A 20,224-nucleotide genomic window follows, 5' to 3' on the forward strand; every position below is an offset into this window, starting at 1 on the left:
AAAGTGAAATGATCACCCATACTTTTAGAGATTGAACATGTCCTAAATTTCACAATTAATTCCTAGAGTTGTTGTTTAATTTGACAAAGAAGTCATCAAAGTCTATAGCAGTGTCGATGGTGTCAGTGACAATTTAATGGAGGAATCTTGGACATGATGAAGATGGTGGTATCGGTGGAAGCTTTGATGGTGGAAGCTTTGATACCATTGTTAGCGTTGACAGACGGAGTGAGCATGTTAACTTGCGTTCTTGGTGACTAAACAGCTGGCAGTTGTGACTAAGCACTAACGATTTCATGGAGGAATCTTGGACATTATGAAGGTGGTGGTGTCGGTGTAAGCTTTAACGGAGGAAGCTTGGACACCATTGACCCATTGTTAGTGTTGACAGACAGAGTTAGGATGTTAACTTGCATTCTTGGTAACTAAGCAGCTGACCAAGCACAAGTATGAGCTTGCAGTTGTGACTAGGCACTAAATTGACATGCTTTGTTGTTGATATTATAGATCAAGTGAAGCTTACTCCTCATTAACATTAGCTGAAGCTCTTTTATTTTTTCCCCCCAATTATGTTAAAACAAGTTCAAAATAGGTATTTTACTTGAAAACAAAAAAATACTCCCACCAATATAAAAAAAGGACTAGCAACTTGAGTCTTAAACTACAATTCCAATGAAATGTCATCTATTATACCGATGAGCTGCAAGGAGGATTGGAAGGATGCAAAGTTTTTCTAAAGCTAACCTTCAACTATCTGCCTCCAAGGGTTCAAACTACTCTCTATGATGCTATCCACTGGAATACTGTGTCAATATAACTTAAATCGTATATCCAAAGCTCTTATAACTCGTCCTTTAATTCTTTGGTACTCCCGCTATCTTTGGAATCAGAACCCTCTGTCTTTGGGGTTGATGCAGGCTTTGAAAGCTTGAATGGGATTGCAGCATGTTTCTTCAAGAACTTGTAAAATGCCACAACAGTACGATCTGTATCAACAGTGACCTGCCACATTCACAAAATTCATGCATTTCTCTATCAAAATTTGTGTAAAAGCAGACAGTCTCACAATCAAATGAGTTAATAGAGAAGGTGAACTTTAAATGGTGAAAAGATTCATAGGAGTAGACATACAGGATCAAAGCTTTTATTCCCAGCTGGAAAGAATAAGATTGTCGGGTACCCATCAGACTGCAAAGCAATAGCACAAGTGATTAGTTCCAAAACAGGAAGAGGGTTGCAGTTACCCAACACAACAGAACTCCTAAGTCTTCACAGCCATTACAAATATAAACTGATGTAATGTCAACAAAAGAAGGCAACTTGACAAAATTATTAGAACAAAGGCAGAAGCTGAAAACAGGTAAGGGTCCTGTGCTACCTTTGCTCTGGGGTGCTCATTCGTTGTTCCATCCATTTTGGCAACGACAATAGAGTCAATTCCTCGCAAATGTCTAGCTAGCTTATTGTATATGGGCTCTAATGATTGGCAGTGACCACACCAAGGAGCATAGATCTGAAAAGGAAAAAGCATTGAAGTAAGAGCCTGATCCCACAAGGAAAATCATAAAGCTCAAGTTAACATTAGGAATAAAACCTCAAGCAGAACATCCTTTGACTCATCCAGAACTATCTCGTCAAAGTTATTCCCAACAACTATCTTCACATCACCATCATTCTGTTTCATACAAAAATGAAAATTAGATCAAAAGGATTATAATTAACCGCCAAGAGAAAGAAGGGCAAGGAGAATTAGTAAGTAATGGAGACTCACAGTTTCAGGGACTGGTTCAGATTTGTAGAAAGGCTTCAGTGTGTCATCCACAAAACCTTGAGCAAAAGCCTATGTATGAAATGATGGAAACATTAGGAAGTTCTACCATCACCATTACAGAATTACAATTCAGAAATTATAGAAGAGAAAGAAACAACCATTATGCAGTACCTATATAATTGAAGAAATTATTTTAACAGTCAAAGAAATTATAATTACCTTCAATTTATCCAAAGTTACTTCTCCATCAAGAAAGAATTTCTTGCCATCGTCATTTCCTGAGTATCCAATAACCTGTACAGACGAGCAGGATGCTCAATGCTATCAAATCTGATCCCATTTCTAATACAACTAATAGCATTAGAATCATGAAATAAAAAGCAACAGAAAAATCACAAATGCTGTACCTTTGGTTCATCTCCTGAAACACCAAAAAATTCAGCAACAGGCTTGCCAGTATCTTCATTGTCTAGTTGAACGTAAACAAAGATAAGCTGCATATCAACAAACATTATCAGAAGCAAGACATTAAATATCATTCCGTTTCTAATATATGAAGAATCAAACAGATCAATGAACTAATGATAATCCATGGAGAACAAACGAGAATGAAAATCAAGAAAAAGCACGCTTTAAGACACGCATAAGAATAATTAACAGCAATCCCCCCCCCCCCCCATCCCCCAAAAAAAAAAAGAAAAGAAAGAAAGACACACACAAAAGCCATATAGAACCAGGATAGAAGGGAATTTGCTCTAAAAGTGCGGTTTCACTCAAGAATAAGATGGACGAAGATGGGAAGCCAAGAAAAAGGTGAATGATGAAATAGAGGCCATAAGGATTACTCCCTTCCTCGATGTCAAAAAAAAAAAAAAAAAAAAAGGATTACTCCATTCCTCATTTAAAGAGAGTTTTGCAGCCAGAACAAGCATCACATACGGCTTACAAGATTCTATAGCCTCAGATATCAGAGTTTGTAATGGATCTCGTACCAATAGACACAATATCAAGACAAATATCTACATGGTCTGACAGTAAAGAAGATAGCACAAACCATATTACCTTTCCTTTAAAAGATTTGGCAGCTTCCCGGAACACAGGAAGAACCGTCTCTGAATCATTTGAAGTGGCAAACAGTAACATCTGGAAAAAACATATGTTGTCAGTGGTAGTTGAGGTAATCCACACCCACATCGGATTAGGGTGACATCAGTTTTTAGCACATTAAATAAATCAGATGTTCACCTGCTTCTTGATCTGACTTTCAAATATCACAGAAGCACTTTCTCTAGTGAAGGTTGTCACCAGGGGAAGTTTATTGGCAAAGACAAACTCGGAAATTGCAGATTTTTCAAATTTGCCATCTGCACAAGGCAACAATCTCAACAATCAACATCAAGCTGTTAAGAAATTTAACCCTGAACTGATCACTCAAAAGATCAATTAGGATTAGCTGAAAAATGATGAACTAAAGCAGAACAATCAGTCAAGTAAAACACGTGATATAATGATCCACTCACCAAAATGATTAAATTTTTCAACATCCTTCTTTAGCAATACTAAAGCAGGTCGTTTAGCGTCAGCATCAATTTCAAATAGCTTTGCCACATTAGGCTTCACAGTTTGATAAAAGCTCAAATCATCTTCATTTCTTGAAGCAGCAGCAAGCTCATCACTTTCAGGACCCTGCATACAAATTAACATCAAAATAGAGCAATTAAAAGGAATGCAATCAGGAAAACAAACAGTTTTCAGTGGAAAATCACAACCAGTGTTTGACGAAATAATTAGGATCAAGACACAAGTTGATAAAATATCCAGCTCAAATATTCACAATCTTCACAGTTTCTCTTCTCCTTTCATTACAGGAGTTTCGATCATATATTCTTATCATGCAAAGTTAAACATTCCTACTAATTCAGAACGTAGGGCTATATGAGACTCCTTGAAACTCCAACCATGAGACAGCCTAGTTTATTAGGCAGAAGCTAGATATAAAGATCCCTTAATTTTATTATCCTTTATAGGTTATACAGTGATACTACAATTGGAGGACTAACTTAAAGCATCCCAGTTACACAAACACACACAAATAAAAATAAAGAGAGCATGATTCTAGTTTGGATACAAAGCACTACCCAAAACAGCTTTTGACAGAAAAAAAATTAAGAGTTGCACATGGTTTATCAAAAGGCAACATAGAAGGCATATGGAAGAAAAGCTTAACAAGAAACATGGTTGAGAGGTATATTCACATGAAAGTTACAGCCATCCAGGAATTGCCAACAACATCCAAAAGAACCATCTCATTATCAATGGCAATAAGGCATCCAGACTACCATCCTACTTCAAAACATCTAGGTCAAAATGTCAAATGAATTTATAAATGTTTCCAAATAGTGGCCAACATCACCAGTATCCAAATCGGTTCTAAAGTCCAACATTTTGTTTCCAAATTCTGTTACCCAAATAGATAAATAATAATATAGAGCACAATAAATTTGTGCATGAGTCCATTTTATTTGATGACCTAAGGAACATTATGAAGCTTAATGGGTAGTTTACTAAATCATCTTAATTGTCAATTGCCAACAACGAAAGAACATGCTACCAAAGAGACCAATAAATCAGAAATGTATGAAGCAATCAAAGCCTATAAGCGTAAAACAGAGATTAAGATGTCACACACACTACACAAAATGTAAAACCTCATACTTCAACATCTCAACTACATAATAGATAACTTGTAATTACCGTCAACGAGTCCAGATAGGCCAAAACAACTTTCTCATTTGAAGTTAGAATCTTTTCTGCTTCTTCTGTCGTCGTAATGTTGTGTACACTAGGCCCTGTCTTCTTCTTAATCCATGTCACTATAGCTTCCCTACATATAAGCAAATAAATAAGTCTAAATTCAACTTTTTTTACATCAAAATTTCATTGTTAGCTGCTCTTGTATGCAATCACCATATTCCTAAATGAAGAAGTTATTCTATCTCAAAAAGCCACTAAAAACAATCACATTACAATCAAATATTACAGCTATAAAGCTGTTAGCAATAAGAATTGATTACTTTTAACCCCTACCCCCAAACACAAATATTACATAGATCAGTCTGAGACTCCCAAATACGATTGCATCCTTAACTTCACTGATCATATTTTTTTTCTTACACCGTCAAAATCGAAATTAACATTCATACAAAGGTACAAACTTCAACTATTCAACGTGAATAGCCTCCAATTCCCAAACATAAAATCAACATAATAAACTCAAAAAATCCCCAAATTTATAACTCCACAATCATACAAAGGTAAAAACTTCAACTATTCAACAATTAATCCTCTTGTATATAAGTAATCGCTTAATCCGTAATAACCAAATTAGCAAATCAATTTATAAAATTAAAATCACATTATTAGAAATTCAATTTCCCACTACCAAATCACATATTTTTCATTAAAATATTTACTCAATTATTAGTGAATCTCAATGATTAGAATCTTCCCAAATCTAAAATGGGATTCCAAAAATTAAATAATTGCACAAATCAAATTCCCCCAATTAATTAATCAATCAAAATCAAATCAAGACAACAATATTAAAAACAAAATCACCACTTAAAAATCGAATTCAATCAAAACAAACAAAATTATAGATCTTACTTGGTACGCTGACCATTATAAAGCTTATGCTCCCCATCAACAAAGAAATAAACAGTAGGAAACCCTTGAACATCAAACTGATGAGCGAGTTCATTCTCTTCAGTAGCATCAACTTTAGCAAGAACAACATCTTTAACACCCTCCTCTTTAAGCTGAGTAGCAGCAGCAGCATACTCAGGCGCGAGTGACTGACAATGTCCACACCAAGGCGCGTAGAATTCAACCATAACAAACTTATTCCCTTCAATCACATCAGTGAAATTCCTCTCCTTCAAAACGACGACGTCTTTGTCATCAACCTCAGGAACAGAGTATTCCGACGGGTCAGAGTCGTCGCCGAATTGTGACTCGTCGAAATCGTCGAAGTTGCCGAAATCTTCGTCGTCTTCTTCGTTGGATTCATCGGCGTGGTCGTGATCGTGGGGTTGGTGGGAGGAGATGTGGGTGTCGGTGTCGTCGTCGGCGTCGAGGAAGCTGAGGTCTTCGTCGAGGTCGTCGGAATCCGAGACGGCGGTCGTTAAAGAGGAGAGAGAGAGGAGGAGGAGGGAGGAGAAGAAGAGGGTGAGGATGAGTCGAGTCGGCATTGTTGGTGATCTGAAGTTGGGAAATGTGAAAGGAGCGAAAATGGTGGGGAGTGGAGTGAGATCTGAACTGAAAAGTGTTGAAGTGAGTGTAATAGAGTTTAAGAAGAGAGAGATTAAGTCAAGGAATTTTAGGATTAATTAATTTTACGGATTTTTCACCAAATACCACTGGGTTAATGCGTAATTCACCATATACCACACAACATTTTCTAATTCACCATATAACACTGAGTTTAACATAAATGTCACAACAAGTCATTTCCGTTAACTCGGTTAGTCATTAACGTTAATTGTGCCACGTGGCAGCTTGTAATTGGTTCTAATTAATATTATTTATTTAATTAATTAAATTTAGATAAATATTTTAAAAATTAAATAAAAATTAAACACCACCAATACAAGCCACCGCCACCCCTGGCGGCAACAATTGCGATCCCAGCCACTTCCCAGATGGTCGGCGACTGCCCTCCCCTGGCCCCTTCCCCCCGCCGGCGACATTCTCGACCCCTTCCCCCTACGCCGGCGACCATCCCACTCCTACTCCCCTTCCCCGAAAATCATCCCCCACCTGTAACCCAATTCCCGATTTCCTCGCCGGACTCCCCTTCCCCGATTCCCGATCTCTCTAACCCTAAAAAAATCCTCAATTTCCCTCTTGCAAATCCCAATTGGAATATTGACGGCAAAGAAACCACCCATCAAATCTTGACGAAGAGAGAGAAGGTCGAATTAGAAGCAAATTTGTTCGAAAAAAAATGCTGATAAGTCGAATTAATGTTGTTGTATGGTTGCAGATTTTGTGTGTTGTCGGTTCAGGGGGAGAGGGAGGCCGACGCGCTGGCGAGAGAAAGGCTGGGCGCCAACGTGGGTGGGGGCGGGATAGGGTGGTGGCTGGGGGTTCTAGTCATATTTCGTGCAAGCAGGGGATGTTAGGATAGGGTGGTGGTTGGCTGGGAGACGTTGGTGGTTTGGGAGGAGGACGGGAAGGGGAGATGGCAGGGGTAGGGGGAGCTCTGGAAGGCCGGCGAGGGAGGAGGCTAGGCAAGGCCGTCGGCGAGGGAGGAGGCTGGGCAAGGCCGCCGGCAGGGAGGGGGAGCTGGGCTGGTGGGGGAAGGGGGTGTCGGGGTTGGTGGAGTGAGGAGGTGGTGGCTGTTTTTTTTTTTAATTCTTTATTTAACTAATTAATTAGATAATATTAATAAGAGCCAATATGTGACAGCCACGTGGCATAATTAACCTTAATTACTAACGGCGTTAACGGCAGACTAACGACAGTTAACAAAAAGGGCATTCTGTGTTAATATACATTAACTCAGTGGTATATGGTGAATTAGAAAAATTTTGTGTGGTATATGGTGAATTACGCATTAACTCGGTGGTATTTGGTGAAAAATCCGTTAATTTTATTTATTTATTTATGATTAACTGAAAGGAAATTTTGGTTTCACCGACATCTAATGTTCTAATCCGTCCTTTCTCTCTCCAAAACCCTAGCCTCCATTGTTGAATTTTGAAGGGGCTTCCATCGATTTTAATCGGTGGAAAGCCCCAATCCTTGTTTCTTTATTGTTTTTTTTAGGTTTATAATAATATTTCCTCCTTTTGGGAGAAACTTTTCTCCCTCGAAAGAAAGGGTTTCCGATCTCCTTCGAAAGACAAGGGTTTTTCGACCTCCTTCGAAAGACAAGGTTTATCTCCTCTTTTCGAGAGAGAAATTTTTTAGTTTTGAATCCATGGTAGCAGATCTAATGGATTGTCGTGAAATTATTTCGTTGGTGAAAAAGTTATCAAGTTTTCGAATACGAACAGATGAATCAGAAGGAAATCATCCTCACGGCTACAAAGGATCGTTAGATTGTCTCTCAAACAAGGCTGTAATTTTCAGCGATATAAGCGGGAGATGCTCCGCAGTGCAAGATCTACTCGACGATCGTAGTTTTTATGAAGGAAAATTCTATTTGATTCAATATCTTATGTATTTGTTAACGTCGAATCTCTATTGTAAATGTCGTATGACTTTTAATTAATGAAATATTTTTGCTATTAAAAAAAAAATCCGTTGTCCGTTGATCTGTATTTTGGATTCTCAGTTAATTTGCGTTTATTAAGAACTAAAACAAACGGACTTTATGATATATATTTATACGAAGAAATTTAACACCGAAGTCCTAATAGCTTAGTGGAAGACCGTCATTCTTGAAAACTGAAGGTCCGTAGTTCGATTTTGCGTGTGGACATAGGATATTTTTTTTTTCCTAAAAAAATACTCCGTGTATATGTATGATTCGAAATTTCATATGTATGAGCACTATCATTCAATTAGTCAAAATTCAAATTAGATAAAGTGAATTGTGGAAAAAAAATTCAATAATAACTAGTGTTCTTAATTAAATGGAACTCTTTATAAATTACGAATACTAATTACACGCACATTTTGAATTATGAACTCTTTAATTTAGGTTAACTAGGTTAGATCCCGTGACATGCACAGTTTTTCAACCTTTATAAAAAAAAAAAAGTAATCACTAATATAGGAATTTATTTATGCAAAGATATGGTTAGATATTTAAGTTAATAAATATATTATTATACGATTTTTGGAAGTAAATGTTTTGCGTATAATTTTTGTCAATTTTTAAATACTTTTATTTTTTTTAAAAAAAATATACTAAGGACACACCAGAAAATGACACGTGTCATTGCTGGTGTGTCTTTTAGTATATTGTTATTGATTGATTGATTTCAATAAGTGTTATTTTTGTAAAGCAATTAAGTCCAAAATCGGTTAGGTCATTTTTAGTATTTATTAATTTAAGACCAAGTCATTTCGGGTATAGTTCGGGTCGCTTTGCGTTTTGGGTCCGTTCGGGTCAAAATCGGGTCGAGTCACTTCGGGTATCGGGTCAATTTTGGGTCGGGTCAATTCGGGTATTGGGTCAACTTCGGGCCGGGTTTATTCGGGTCAGGTCAATCCGGGTATCGGGTCAGGTTGGGTCATCTTTGTGTTCGGGTCAACTTCAGGTCTACGTTTCTGGTCAATTTTGGGTCACGAGTTGGGTCATTTGGGTCGGATCATGATTGCTAGCTCTACTTGGAACTACTCTTAAAAAAAATATCTTTTTTTGATCCTATATGTATGTATGAGATGTAAGTTTGCCTTAAAGGACTCTATTTACTACCTCCGTTAAATGTTATGTGCAACTTTGAAATATTTTATATCTCACAAATAATACCCCAAAGTTTCACATAACATTTAACGGAGGTAGTATTTATTTAGTGATTGTCCTAACTCTACTGCCTTTTGATCTCTGGTTTCAAAAAGTTTGGTTATTTAAACATTGATTTTCAAGTCTTCGTTGAATTCATCTGTGTGGTAGTGATCGTGGGGTTGGTGGGAGGAGATATGGGTGTCGGTGTCGTCGTCAGGGTCGAGGAAGCTAAGGTCTACGTCGAGGTCGTCGGAATCGGTTACGACGGTCGTTAGGGAGGAAAGAGAGAGGATGAGGAGGGAGGAGAGGAAGAGGGTGAGGATGAGTCGAGTCGGCATTGTTGGTGATATGAAGTTGGGAAATGTGAAAGGAGCCAAAATGGTGGAGAGTGGAGTGAGATCTAGACTGAAAAGTGTTCAAGTGAGTGTAACGTAATAGGGTTTAAGAAGAGAAAGATAAAGTCAGGAATTTTAGGATTAATTAATTAAGGAAAATTTGATTCTAATAATTTAACTTTTTGTCTTTCTTGGATTATTAATCCCACCTCGTATCCCTATCTTTTTTTATCCGTACCAAGTGGTCATCTACCCACTGCAACAGGTCACCTGTACATATGTCACGTTGTGATTGGTCCATTTTTTTTCTTCTTTTCTTTCTCCTTCTTCCTTCCTCCTCCTTCCTCCTTCCTTTCTCTTTCCTTCTCCTCCATAATTTCTAGCAGCTCCCCTTATGCTATTTTTTTTCTTTTCGTTCTCCTTCTTCCTTCCGGCCTCCCCCTTCCTTTCTCTTTCTTTCCTCCTCCTTCCCTTCTCCTCCATAAATTCCAGCAGCAACCCAATTTTGTTTTATTTTATTTTTTTTTCTTTCTTTCTCCTTCTTTTCTCTTTCCTTCTCCTCCATAACTTCCGCCATCTTACCCACCCTCTTTTGTCTTCTTCTTCCCTTTCCCGTCGTGATTTACAATTTAGCACCCCCTTAAAACCGCCACAATTTGAAGGGTGTTAGGGTGGTCGAAAACTGGAGGGGAGGGGGTTAAGGTGGTCGGAAATTGGAGGGGAGGGGTTAGGGTGCCCAAAATTGGAAGGGAGGTGGTGGTCAGAAATTTAGGGTTGCGAGTTCATGGTGGTTGATTTTAGGGGGTCGAGGGTTTGGTGGTCGGTTATGGAGCTCCTTAACCATGGAGGTGGAGGGAAGAAGAAGGTGGAGTGGAAAAGGAAGGGAGTGGGGGAGGGGTAGGGGGTTTGTTTTTATTATTTTTATTATTTTCTTTTTTCTTTTATTAGCTATAAATTTGGAAAAAAATTGAAAAGAAAAATTACCCAATGAACCGGTTCCCGGTCACTTGGTACGAATAAAAAAAAGATAGGGGTACAAGGTGGGATTAATCACGTATAATCGAAATGTGTGATTAATAATCCAAGACAGGCAATAGGTTGGATTATTAGAATCAAATTTTCCATTAATTAATGGATTTTTTAAAAAATAACACCACAAAATTGTCATGATTTTTGATTATAACACCACACAAAACAAAATTTTTATTATAACACTACAAAAAAAAAAAAAAAAAACCTCAAAAATTGGTTTCACCACCACTTAACTTTGCCAAAAAAAACGTTTAGTGGACCCCACAGTGTGTACGTGTCAATCAATTACTGGATTAAAAAAAAAAAAACCCGAAAATCCTAACCCAGCCACCACCCCCACCACCAGCGCCGATTTCCACCGCCGTCACCACTATCGTACCATGGCCGTCACCCTAACCCTATCATACCAATGGAAACACCGGTTATTAATATATTTAATTACCAAATGAAACCTTATTAAATGTATTCGAAATTGCTAGTTTGACACATTAAATATGAAGATAAAAATGAAATAACTTATATAGTTGTTTAAGAATTAAGAGTTATAAGTTATATATTGGAGTGGAGGTTAAAAATTCCATTAATGAATGTGAGGTTGTGAGAAAATAATGTTTTACTAATGTGTGCATAAGTACATAACAACGTCATGTCACTTATCAATCACATTTAACATGCTGAAATTGCAAAACATTGCCTAAATGTCACTAGATTAGGAAGTGCAAATGAAGAGTTGTGAGCCACACAACCCTTTGCTTAATAGCTATTAATAAAAATAATAAAGGTACAAGGAAGAGATTGCTAGAAAAGAGTCAAAGGTAGAGTACTCTCACTCTTTCGTGTCAGATATGAATTCAAGTGCAAAAAGGGAGAAAAATTACTAAACCGCTACTATTAAGAGTTTATTTTGTACTCCCTCCGTATTTTTTAAGTGCCCTATCAGCAAATATGGCAATATTCATTTGATTTACTTTGATCAATGTTTGTGATCTATGCATAAGAAAAACACAAATATTGTGGATACTTGTTAGAATCGTCTCAATGAGTATATTATTAATATACAATTGTTATAATTTATTATTAATAATTAAAGATATTATTGATCATAGTTTTGCATCGACATGTGTATCACGTCACTATGGTGCATTTATGACATGCGTATTAAGTCACTATGGTGCACGTAATAAAAATGGAGGGAGTACCACTTAATGGGGGATCTATTCATGCATAATTATTCACTAAGTGCCTCTCCAAGCTTAGTATTCTAGATCCACTTCTGACACTATTGAAACTATAGTAGCATTTTGTGGTATTATTTGATAGCTCAATGAGATGTCTTTAAATTTGCAAGCAAAATGACACTCCCACCCCTGTTAGGCATCCTGTTAACCATGTGAAATGCCTCGTCTCTATACATTGTTAACTTGAACTTTTCTTACATCGACTTTAAATAAGGTGGATGCATAATAACTATACCTCAAGGATGCGAGGCGACTTCTTGTGTCACTACACCAAGAATTCTCCCTCGAGTAATCGCTCGAGTAATCGGGTTTAATTACTTGACAAGTTCGACTACATCTAAAAGTCTCCCACATGTCATCAAATTTAATTACTTGACACATTTAGTGAAGAAAATAAAAAGTGAAAAAAGGAGTAACTATCCAATTAATGTGGAGCGTTGGGTCAATTTTTACCGGCTAATCTGGTATCATTGATAACTACTACCTCCGTTTTTATTTGGTTGACACATTTCTATTATCACACTTGTCAACATGTATTTTTAAAGCTTAATTACTCTAATTAGCAACATTGTAAAATTATAAAAAATGAATATTAATAAAATATATATCGATATGATTCAAAGAAGATCCCACTTGATTACATATTATTGTATTTATAAATCACAAAATCGAGTCAAAGTGTACTACGTGAATAGTATAAAAGTGAAACGATTAGTAAATCCGAATCTCTCAACCCAACCCGTTTCCCATCAATAACCAACCCACTAAAATCTCAATCTACGAAACCGGCAAAAACTGTTGTTGAACACCAATCAACAGAAATCCACGACACAATGATCAGCGTTCTTGCTCAGGTTTCTATTTTCACCAACATCAAGTTCAAATTACGTTAATTGTAATCAAAAGCTAACAAATTGACCGAATCAATTTTGATTTTGTCGCATTTTTCAGGAGCGATTACTCGGCGCTGCGCTCGGAAGTGCCCTGACAGCTGCCGTCGTTTTCGAGAATCGACGAAATATCTACAAAACTATTTCTGAGAATAATGCTAAATTCGATAATCAATTACAGGTGATACTCGAAATGCTGTTGATTTTATGCTCCGTTTTTGTAAAATTTTGATTTCATGTTGTTTGCTTTTTCAATTTTGGAACCCTAGATTTGATTATTTTGATTTTTGGGGGTATTTGCGATTTTATGTTTCGGCTTCATTGATTGTTGATTATCCAAGAACTTTAAATTATCAATAAGTTATTTTGACAGGAAGGATTGATGTTGTTATCATTTTGATTGATTATTTTGTTGCTGCTAAATGCCAATTGTTCCAATCGATTTTTTTAGGACTATTCTGGGAATCTAATTGTGATGAGTTGATATCTTAGGCTACAATGTGCCATTTTTCATCAAATGTCAAATTTCCTTACATTTTGCAAAGTTGTCAATTTTATGATGTGATTCGGTATTTCGATGTCATACTCGAAATAACCTCAATGTATACAGAAAGAATTCCAGGATAGTTATGAACTGGTAGTTTAGTGCACCCATTAAATGATGTTAAACTTAACACAATTTTTGGTGCAAGTTAAACTTAACATTATTAATCATATGTTTTTTTAAACAATGGATATGTGAATGGAGTCCTTAGATTAAATTATTGCGTCATTTTGAGAAGATGAGGCATTATACATATGTACACTATTTCACATTTGGACTTGACATGGATAGGGACTAGTGCACCGCCCTCCTTTGTCTCTTTGCTGTTGCATGAGAAATTGTCATGAAATAAGTTATAGCTTTCCTAGGTGTTTTCTCTGCCTTATTTTTGATTTTGGTATAATATAGCTTTCCCTATGTCTCGTTACTTTTTGGTTATATTAGTGTCGTGAATTTCCAGAATTTGAAGTGGAGTAGTATATTATCCCTTCCTGCTACAAATCCCGTGGGAATTGTTGTTTTAATGCCTTTTCTTTCTTCCTGGTAATGACTATCTTGTTGTACATATTTGGCACGTAGCTCAGATTCATGAAATAAGTCACCTTACACAAGTTTCTATTGTTATAAGATGATGATAAGAGTTGTAGGATCCTAATTATAATCACTCAACAAAAGTAGAGAGAGGAGAGCTCTTAACTATTTCTATATGTGTTTTCATATTGAACTTGCTTTAAATTACAAAGACAGACTTTACTACGAAGTATTTTATATTTCCTTGCTTATGCTGAATATAATCAATGTAATGCTCATAATAATTTATGAAAATATTTACTGCAAACTACAAATTAACTTTCACCCTCTCATAATGTATAGTAATATCTATACTCTGTAGAATTTTTAGTGCAATAAATCAAGTTCACTTTCAATGCCTCACTTAAATTTACCTTTTACAATTCCTTGTTGTGTATACACCTTTTTTTTTTTGAAACAATTGTGTGTACATCTTTTGAAATTTTTTTATTTTAAGGTTGTCACTAAAATAATGGCTATTGATCTAGGAATTTTATGAGTTAGATCTCTCTTTAAAAACAAAAAAAGAAACCTTTTTTTTATTATTATTTTATTTTTATTTTTATGGAAACCAAGGTATTTAAAGTTAGGAGAAAGGACAATTAAAAAATGTTAGTTGTAAGTTTGTAAATAATAATAAAAAAAAAAATTCAAAAAAGTAAAGTGAGTAAATTAAAATTAAACAGAGGGATTATAATTTATAAACTTTTGTTGGGTAAGCAATTAGTGAGTAATATTGCTCATGGAAGAGCTTCACCCTTAACTGTCCTTAGACTTTTTCTTTCTTCATTAAATTTATCTTTTTAAAATAAAATGGAGGGATTATAAACTTTTGTTGGGTAAACAATTGTTGAGTAATATTGCTCATAAAAATAGTGTCCTATCCTTACTTTCAACCACCCTAATATATTTTGGCGATTTAGGGGGCTCCAAGAGGATTGTTGCTGTCTTATTGGAAATGATTGTATATCCACTTTTTTTTTTTTTTTCTCTCTACTATAAGTGCTTTAAACTTCTTATTATTATGTGCACTAACTAATGCAGCTTCTTAGGCCCCGTTTGGCATCAATGTAGTTTTCATATATTTGTTTTTTTTGTTTTTTTTGATGCCATATGATATGTCAAAAAAAGAATAAAAAATTAAACCGACACATTGATATCATTATTATTTAGAAAACTGACAACAAAAAAGTGAAACTACTTTTTCTAGTTTCTTACTTTTGGTTTTTTGTTTTAAAAAAAGTAGAAAACTAGAAACAAAAAATGATAATGAACAAGCCCTTATCTTTGTTTGGCTTGCTTTATAAAAGGCATCCTTGAATGCTTGTGAAGTAAACAAGCTTGGCGATGTTGATTAGGATGAGGTTGGGTCATTTCAGGTCTAGTATACAGTTGGATCGGGTTCACTCTCCAGCTTGTAAATTTATTGGAATATATATACAGTTTTTAGTCATGGACACCTAAACAATAGGTTCAAATTGTTTTGTATTCTAGACATTGTAAAATTGTTTTCCTTTTTCAATTTTACAACCGTTCTCACCTTTAATAGTTGCCATGAATTCCAAATGCTTTATTTCTTTTTTATTATCTTCCAGTTTAACCTTGGCCAACCTATTCTGAGCTAACCTTGGTCAACCTTTATTTCTATTTGTTATGGAGTCATCAACGACAGTTACATTTGAATTATTTTTGGATTATGATCTACAAATTTACTTTGATTGTATGATTACTTGCACCTTTAGCTAAGTACCATTTACGTTTCCACACGTGTTCTAATGAGCAGCATGTCATTGAAAAAGGACCATATTTGCCATTGTAACATTGGCTTTAATTAACTTGGCCACCTTTTCATCCTCTATCATAACCTTTTTTTTTAAGAGGTTGTATCTCTAATAAATGTTGGGGAAATTCCAATTCTCTCTATGTCGAAAAGTATAGTACATGATTGAGATTTCATTTCTCACAAAATGATATTTGCATTTGTTGCAACACCATTACTCACCTTGTATTGATGCTAAATTGAATGAATTGTTCTGTGCTAATGATGTGTTGTAACCTTTAAATTTTTCTAAAGTTACTTTGAAAGGGAGTGTATTGGCTGCTTACTAAGGCAGGGGATCTTTGCTATAGGCTCTTTTCTTTAAATGTGAATATTGTTGGTTGAAAACATGTTGTCTCCACAGCATTTTTTTTATTAATAAATTCTCAAATGACCAACATTCTTGGAAAACAATCGAATCGAGGGTCCGGAGGAGAATTGGCCATTCAATCTTGTGAACTAATCGAGACCGAAATTGGAAAAAGAGATACGAACGAAGAAAAATAACAAACCTGAATGGCTTTTTTAGGCCCAATTCCATCAATTTTTGTTGAAAAGAAAATAAAGGAATATTAGACTATGTTTTTGTGTTTTTTTTTTTTCTTGTTAGACTTAGAATATATAGAACCTTTTTGTGTAGATCAAGAGATAGGGGATTTTGGTTGGAATCCAGATGAGGTGTAGATTATCAGTAAAACCAATACATTCTCTCATGCTATAGGATATTTTACCATATTGAGAAGGGGGAGTAGAAAAGTAGCCTTTATTGTTTATCTTCATCTACCCAGAGTGTAGGAAAGTGTTTTTCACTCAATAAGAGTTATATCCTAGTTTATCATAATGAGAATCAATGACTTTATCTGACTTACTCTTGAATGAGATCCATGCAGGTTAAGAGGCCAGTTCTTGCAACAAAATCTTTCGAAATTGCACATTTGTGGAACAAAGCTGTAGATAAGACTTTTGGGACTGTGATTGCATCTCTTAGTTCACGTGGGTGGTAAAATCTCTGTAATCGGATTGTAGAATGAACTGCATAAAAAAGAATGGAGATATATGCAGTTACTAGCATATGCATTCTTTCTGCAACTGTCACGTTTTGCTCCATGCCCCTGTGAGGGAGGTCAACCAGATTGTTATATGTGAGTTTGACATTCTTTGTATGACTGACATAAGTGACATTGTATCCAAGTTAATCCATACTCATAGATATAATTGTTCTTTTGAAAGTCCACTACATATTTTCATGGGTGAAATTTTTGTTTGATAATTATAATTAGATTTGGCTCCTGTACGTTGTGTTTTCAGTTGGTCTGCATCTTTTGTGAACGTCCAGGAAAGTTTGAAATTTCATGATGGTACTCAGGTTAAAATGTTAACTCGACTTGCACATTTTGCTATTTACTGAAGTAATCTGTTTATAGATGAACTCAGCTAGAGGTGCTTTTCTGTTATCATTGAGTCCATTATGGAATTATATTTGGTTCAAAACCATGGTATGATCAGAGAAAAGCAAATGCACCACTGCATCCCTGTTCTTTTATAAATTGTTGTCTTACTACCTGAGCTTTGTGGCCTTGTTTTGTTGAAACCTACAGCAGAATGGTGTGCGTGCATGTTTTACAATTCTTTGAAGATTGTTTTTGTACTATCTTCTTTTCAGGAGCTTTTTGTCGAATTTTATTACAGATTTGTGCTTGTGTGCGTGCGTGTATACGTGCGTGACTGTGGATGCATTGACAAGAAATGAACACCATCATTGCCATGACTGCTGGGAATTTACAATGAATTAATAATGCATTTTTTTTTATTTAATTGTATGTTTTCACCTGTGATTCCTGGTTAAACTATGAATTTATGTCCAATTACCTGTGAATGCTTTGAAACACCATCATTACTAAGAGACATCTGAGTGATTACAGTGGATTAATTAAGTGCTTAAATACGAGCACGTCTTATTCTTAATTGATTGTATTCATCAAGGAACCCTAGTTAACTACGAAAGCCTTTTTAGCTACAAATTAATCATTTTACTTTAATATTTGTCTAAATCATGATTATCTCCTCCCCCATTTGCAATTGTTGCTAAGTTGCTTGTTTAAGAAGAGGGGTGACAAGTTTGGCAAAGAAAATCATAAGAAATGAGCAAACTGATGCTCAAAAATCTTACGTATACATTAATAAATTACTACAATAAACTCTTCGTATCGAAAAGAGAGAAGTAAAAAAGATCCTAGCTAGTACACGTGAGCTCACACGAGCAAGCAGCAACTAATGTCATAGTGGGGAGAATGGGAGAGGAGGGACGGTAGTAGTCCCTCCCATCTCCCATGCTCGAAAGCGATGGGGGTTCAATTGCTGCCAGAGTTTACCCCATCTCGTTCATCTTACTAACTAAAAAGACGAAAAAAAAAACACACTATTATGTGGCTAGAAATCTGTAAGCCTGAAAGCTGTATAATACAGGTAAAAGACGGTTTCAGTAAAACTATGAAAACATATAATTAAACATCTGGTTGGATAGGTTTAGTACGATTTACATTTTCTTGACGAGTCTTAGCCACGTAGTAAATGCCAATTGCCAAGCAGAGGACTATAATGGCTGCAAAAGCAGGGCCAGCAATCGTTCCAGCTCCAAAAGCAGTAGTACGTGTTATTGGGGAAGTTTCTGTTGCTGCTTCAGACTGCATTTCATGCACTTGAGCTGCTAATGGAATTGGTGCACAGTTTGATTTAGTACAAGGGTCTTGATGTGCATTAGGGTGGAAAAACTCATACGCCGTGGGAGATAAGGCTGTCGCCGGGCTCTGGTAAGCTAGCCCATGGGGTGCACGGTCTTGTGCTGCTATCCGGGAAAACAAGGACAGAGAGAAGAGAACGAAGAAACAAATTCTTTGTACCATTTTCGGTTGATACTTCAGGGGTTGGAGTGATAGGTTATAGATAGGTTTAATTTAGATTAGGTTATTGAGGTTTAGGCTTAGGATGAAGGGGTTTATATACAAGTAAAGTAGTGGGATTGTTGCTTGGCGTGGAATTTTAGTCATGGCAAAGGAAAATTGGAGAAGGGGAACAAAATGATGGAACAAGTGGTTTCAATTATGGCAAGCAAAGGTTAAAGATGATCACCTCCCCATGACTGTGCTATCCTCGTGACATTCAGGTTTTGCATGGGGAATGTACACAAGAACTACATGAATTTAGCACGCACATATTATTTATTTTTGGTCCCCGCTCTTCCCTTCTTAACGGACACTGCTACATCTACTCGGTGAGTAGACAACCCATCACTAATGAACGGCTAAAGAATACTTATTCGGATTTCACTACTATGATTCTCCATTAGTGGTGTTCAGATAAGATTTTTTCACTTTAAGCACTACATTAGTTAATTAAGTAGCACATACATTCATATATGCACACTCTCCTTCCTTTCTACATTGATTGTCGATTTCATTTTCCAAAATAAAATGTTTACCATATCTTTTTTCTTACAATAAGTTCGATATTTGAAAGTAGACAATTAATATGAAATAGAAGGGGTACTTTATCGGTTATGTAATTTTTTATACAAAAATCATAAAATTATTAATACATTACAAGTAGAATTGTAAGTAGAATTGTAATGGAAGCAAGTTTTACTGATCCATTAATGTTTTAAATATTGAATTAAAGCAAAGGTGAGAGAGAGTGAAGATGTTAATTAATTTTTTTTTTTTACTGAAGCATACTTATTACATTGGGGTCTTTTGCGTGGGACTTTGACATCATATTGCTGCTTCTTTAATCTCCTCTACCTTATTTGGGAGTAGAATAGAATAGTCCATGCCTAAAATGTAATTGAGTGGTTTGGGAAATGGTGACAATGTATTTGTACAATTGTACTTTTGAAAAGTAGTAAAGCTAAATTAAGATGAATTTCTTGCAAATACATTGCCTTTTGGTTTCACCACGTATTGTTGCTCCATATCAATATATCATTGTGTTTTAGCTTTTGTCAAACCCATAATTTCCATCATTATATTGATTATATGAAGGGAATGATTACAAACTTATATTGAAAATATAAGTGAGAAAAAACAAAATTTGGTTATAATAATCCTTAGGTTGGTCCATTTTTTTGTATAAAATAATTTCTTCTCAGATATATTTATTAGTGTTTATATACTATTTAACTTAATGTTTATATACAGTATATATTGTACAAATACATTGTCAACATTTTTTATTTTTCTTGTTTTAAATTCATGGGCCATATTAAATTAAAAACTCTAATTAAACCATGCATTTGTTTTTTTTTTTTCTTCATCTTTTGTTTTTAAAATTTCATTAGAATGGAACGTTAGATATGAAAAAAATTCAAAATTGTTTCCAAAAGATTATTGATTGAATTTTGACGTCGACCATTCGATAGACCGACTTCAAAAGTTTGTGTCAAACAACGATATGAAAGAGCAAATTCAAAATTGTTTCCAAAAGATTTTAGTATACATGTATATATTAACAAATAGAAATCAAAGCTAACAATTGAATAAATAGAATGTTTATTTACTGTTTAAATATATT

General features: G+C 35.4%; 2 protein-coding genes across 2 annotated transcripts; both read right to left on the reverse strand.

Moving 5' to 3' along the window:
* Positions 1-479: 479 nt before the first annotated feature.
* LOC110695415 (protein disulfide isomerase-like 1-4) lies at positions 480-6,115 on the reverse strand. The gene is made up of 12 exons (XM_021872652.1): positions 5,438-6,115; positions 4,526-4,655; positions 3,292-3,457; positions 3,017-3,135; positions 2,834-2,914; positions 2,179-2,265; positions 1,991-2,065; positions 1,772-1,840; positions 1,595-1,675; positions 1,379-1,513; positions 1,132-1,188; positions 480-1,002 (listed from the first exon to the last, which is right to left on the reverse strand). Exons 1-12 carry the CDS (start codon positions 6,019-6,021, stop codon positions 841-843), a joined length of 1,746 nt encoding a protein of 581 aa, XP_021728344.1. The 5' UTR covers positions 6,022-6,115; the 3' UTR covers positions 480-840.
* Positions 6,116-17,690: 11,575 nt separating this feature from the next.
* LOC110695418 lies at positions 17,691-18,810 on the reverse strand. Its single transcript, XM_021872654.1, has one exon. The coding sequence runs from the start codon at positions 18,559-18,561 to the stop codon at positions 18,163-18,165; it is 399 nt and encodes a 132-aa protein (XP_021728346.1). The 5' UTR covers positions 18,562-18,810; the 3' UTR covers positions 17,691-18,162.
* Between the last annotated feature and the right edge of the window lie 1,414 nt (positions 18,811-20,224).

Source organism: Chenopodium quinoa, unplaced genomic scaffold, assembly GCF_001683475.1.
Source record: "Chenopodium quinoa cultivar QQ74 unplaced genomic scaffold, ASM168347v1, whole genome shotgun sequence".
Taxonomy (NCBI): domain Eukaryota; kingdom Viridiplantae; phylum Streptophyta; class Magnoliopsida; order Caryophyllales; family Amaranthaceae; genus Chenopodium; species Chenopodium quinoa.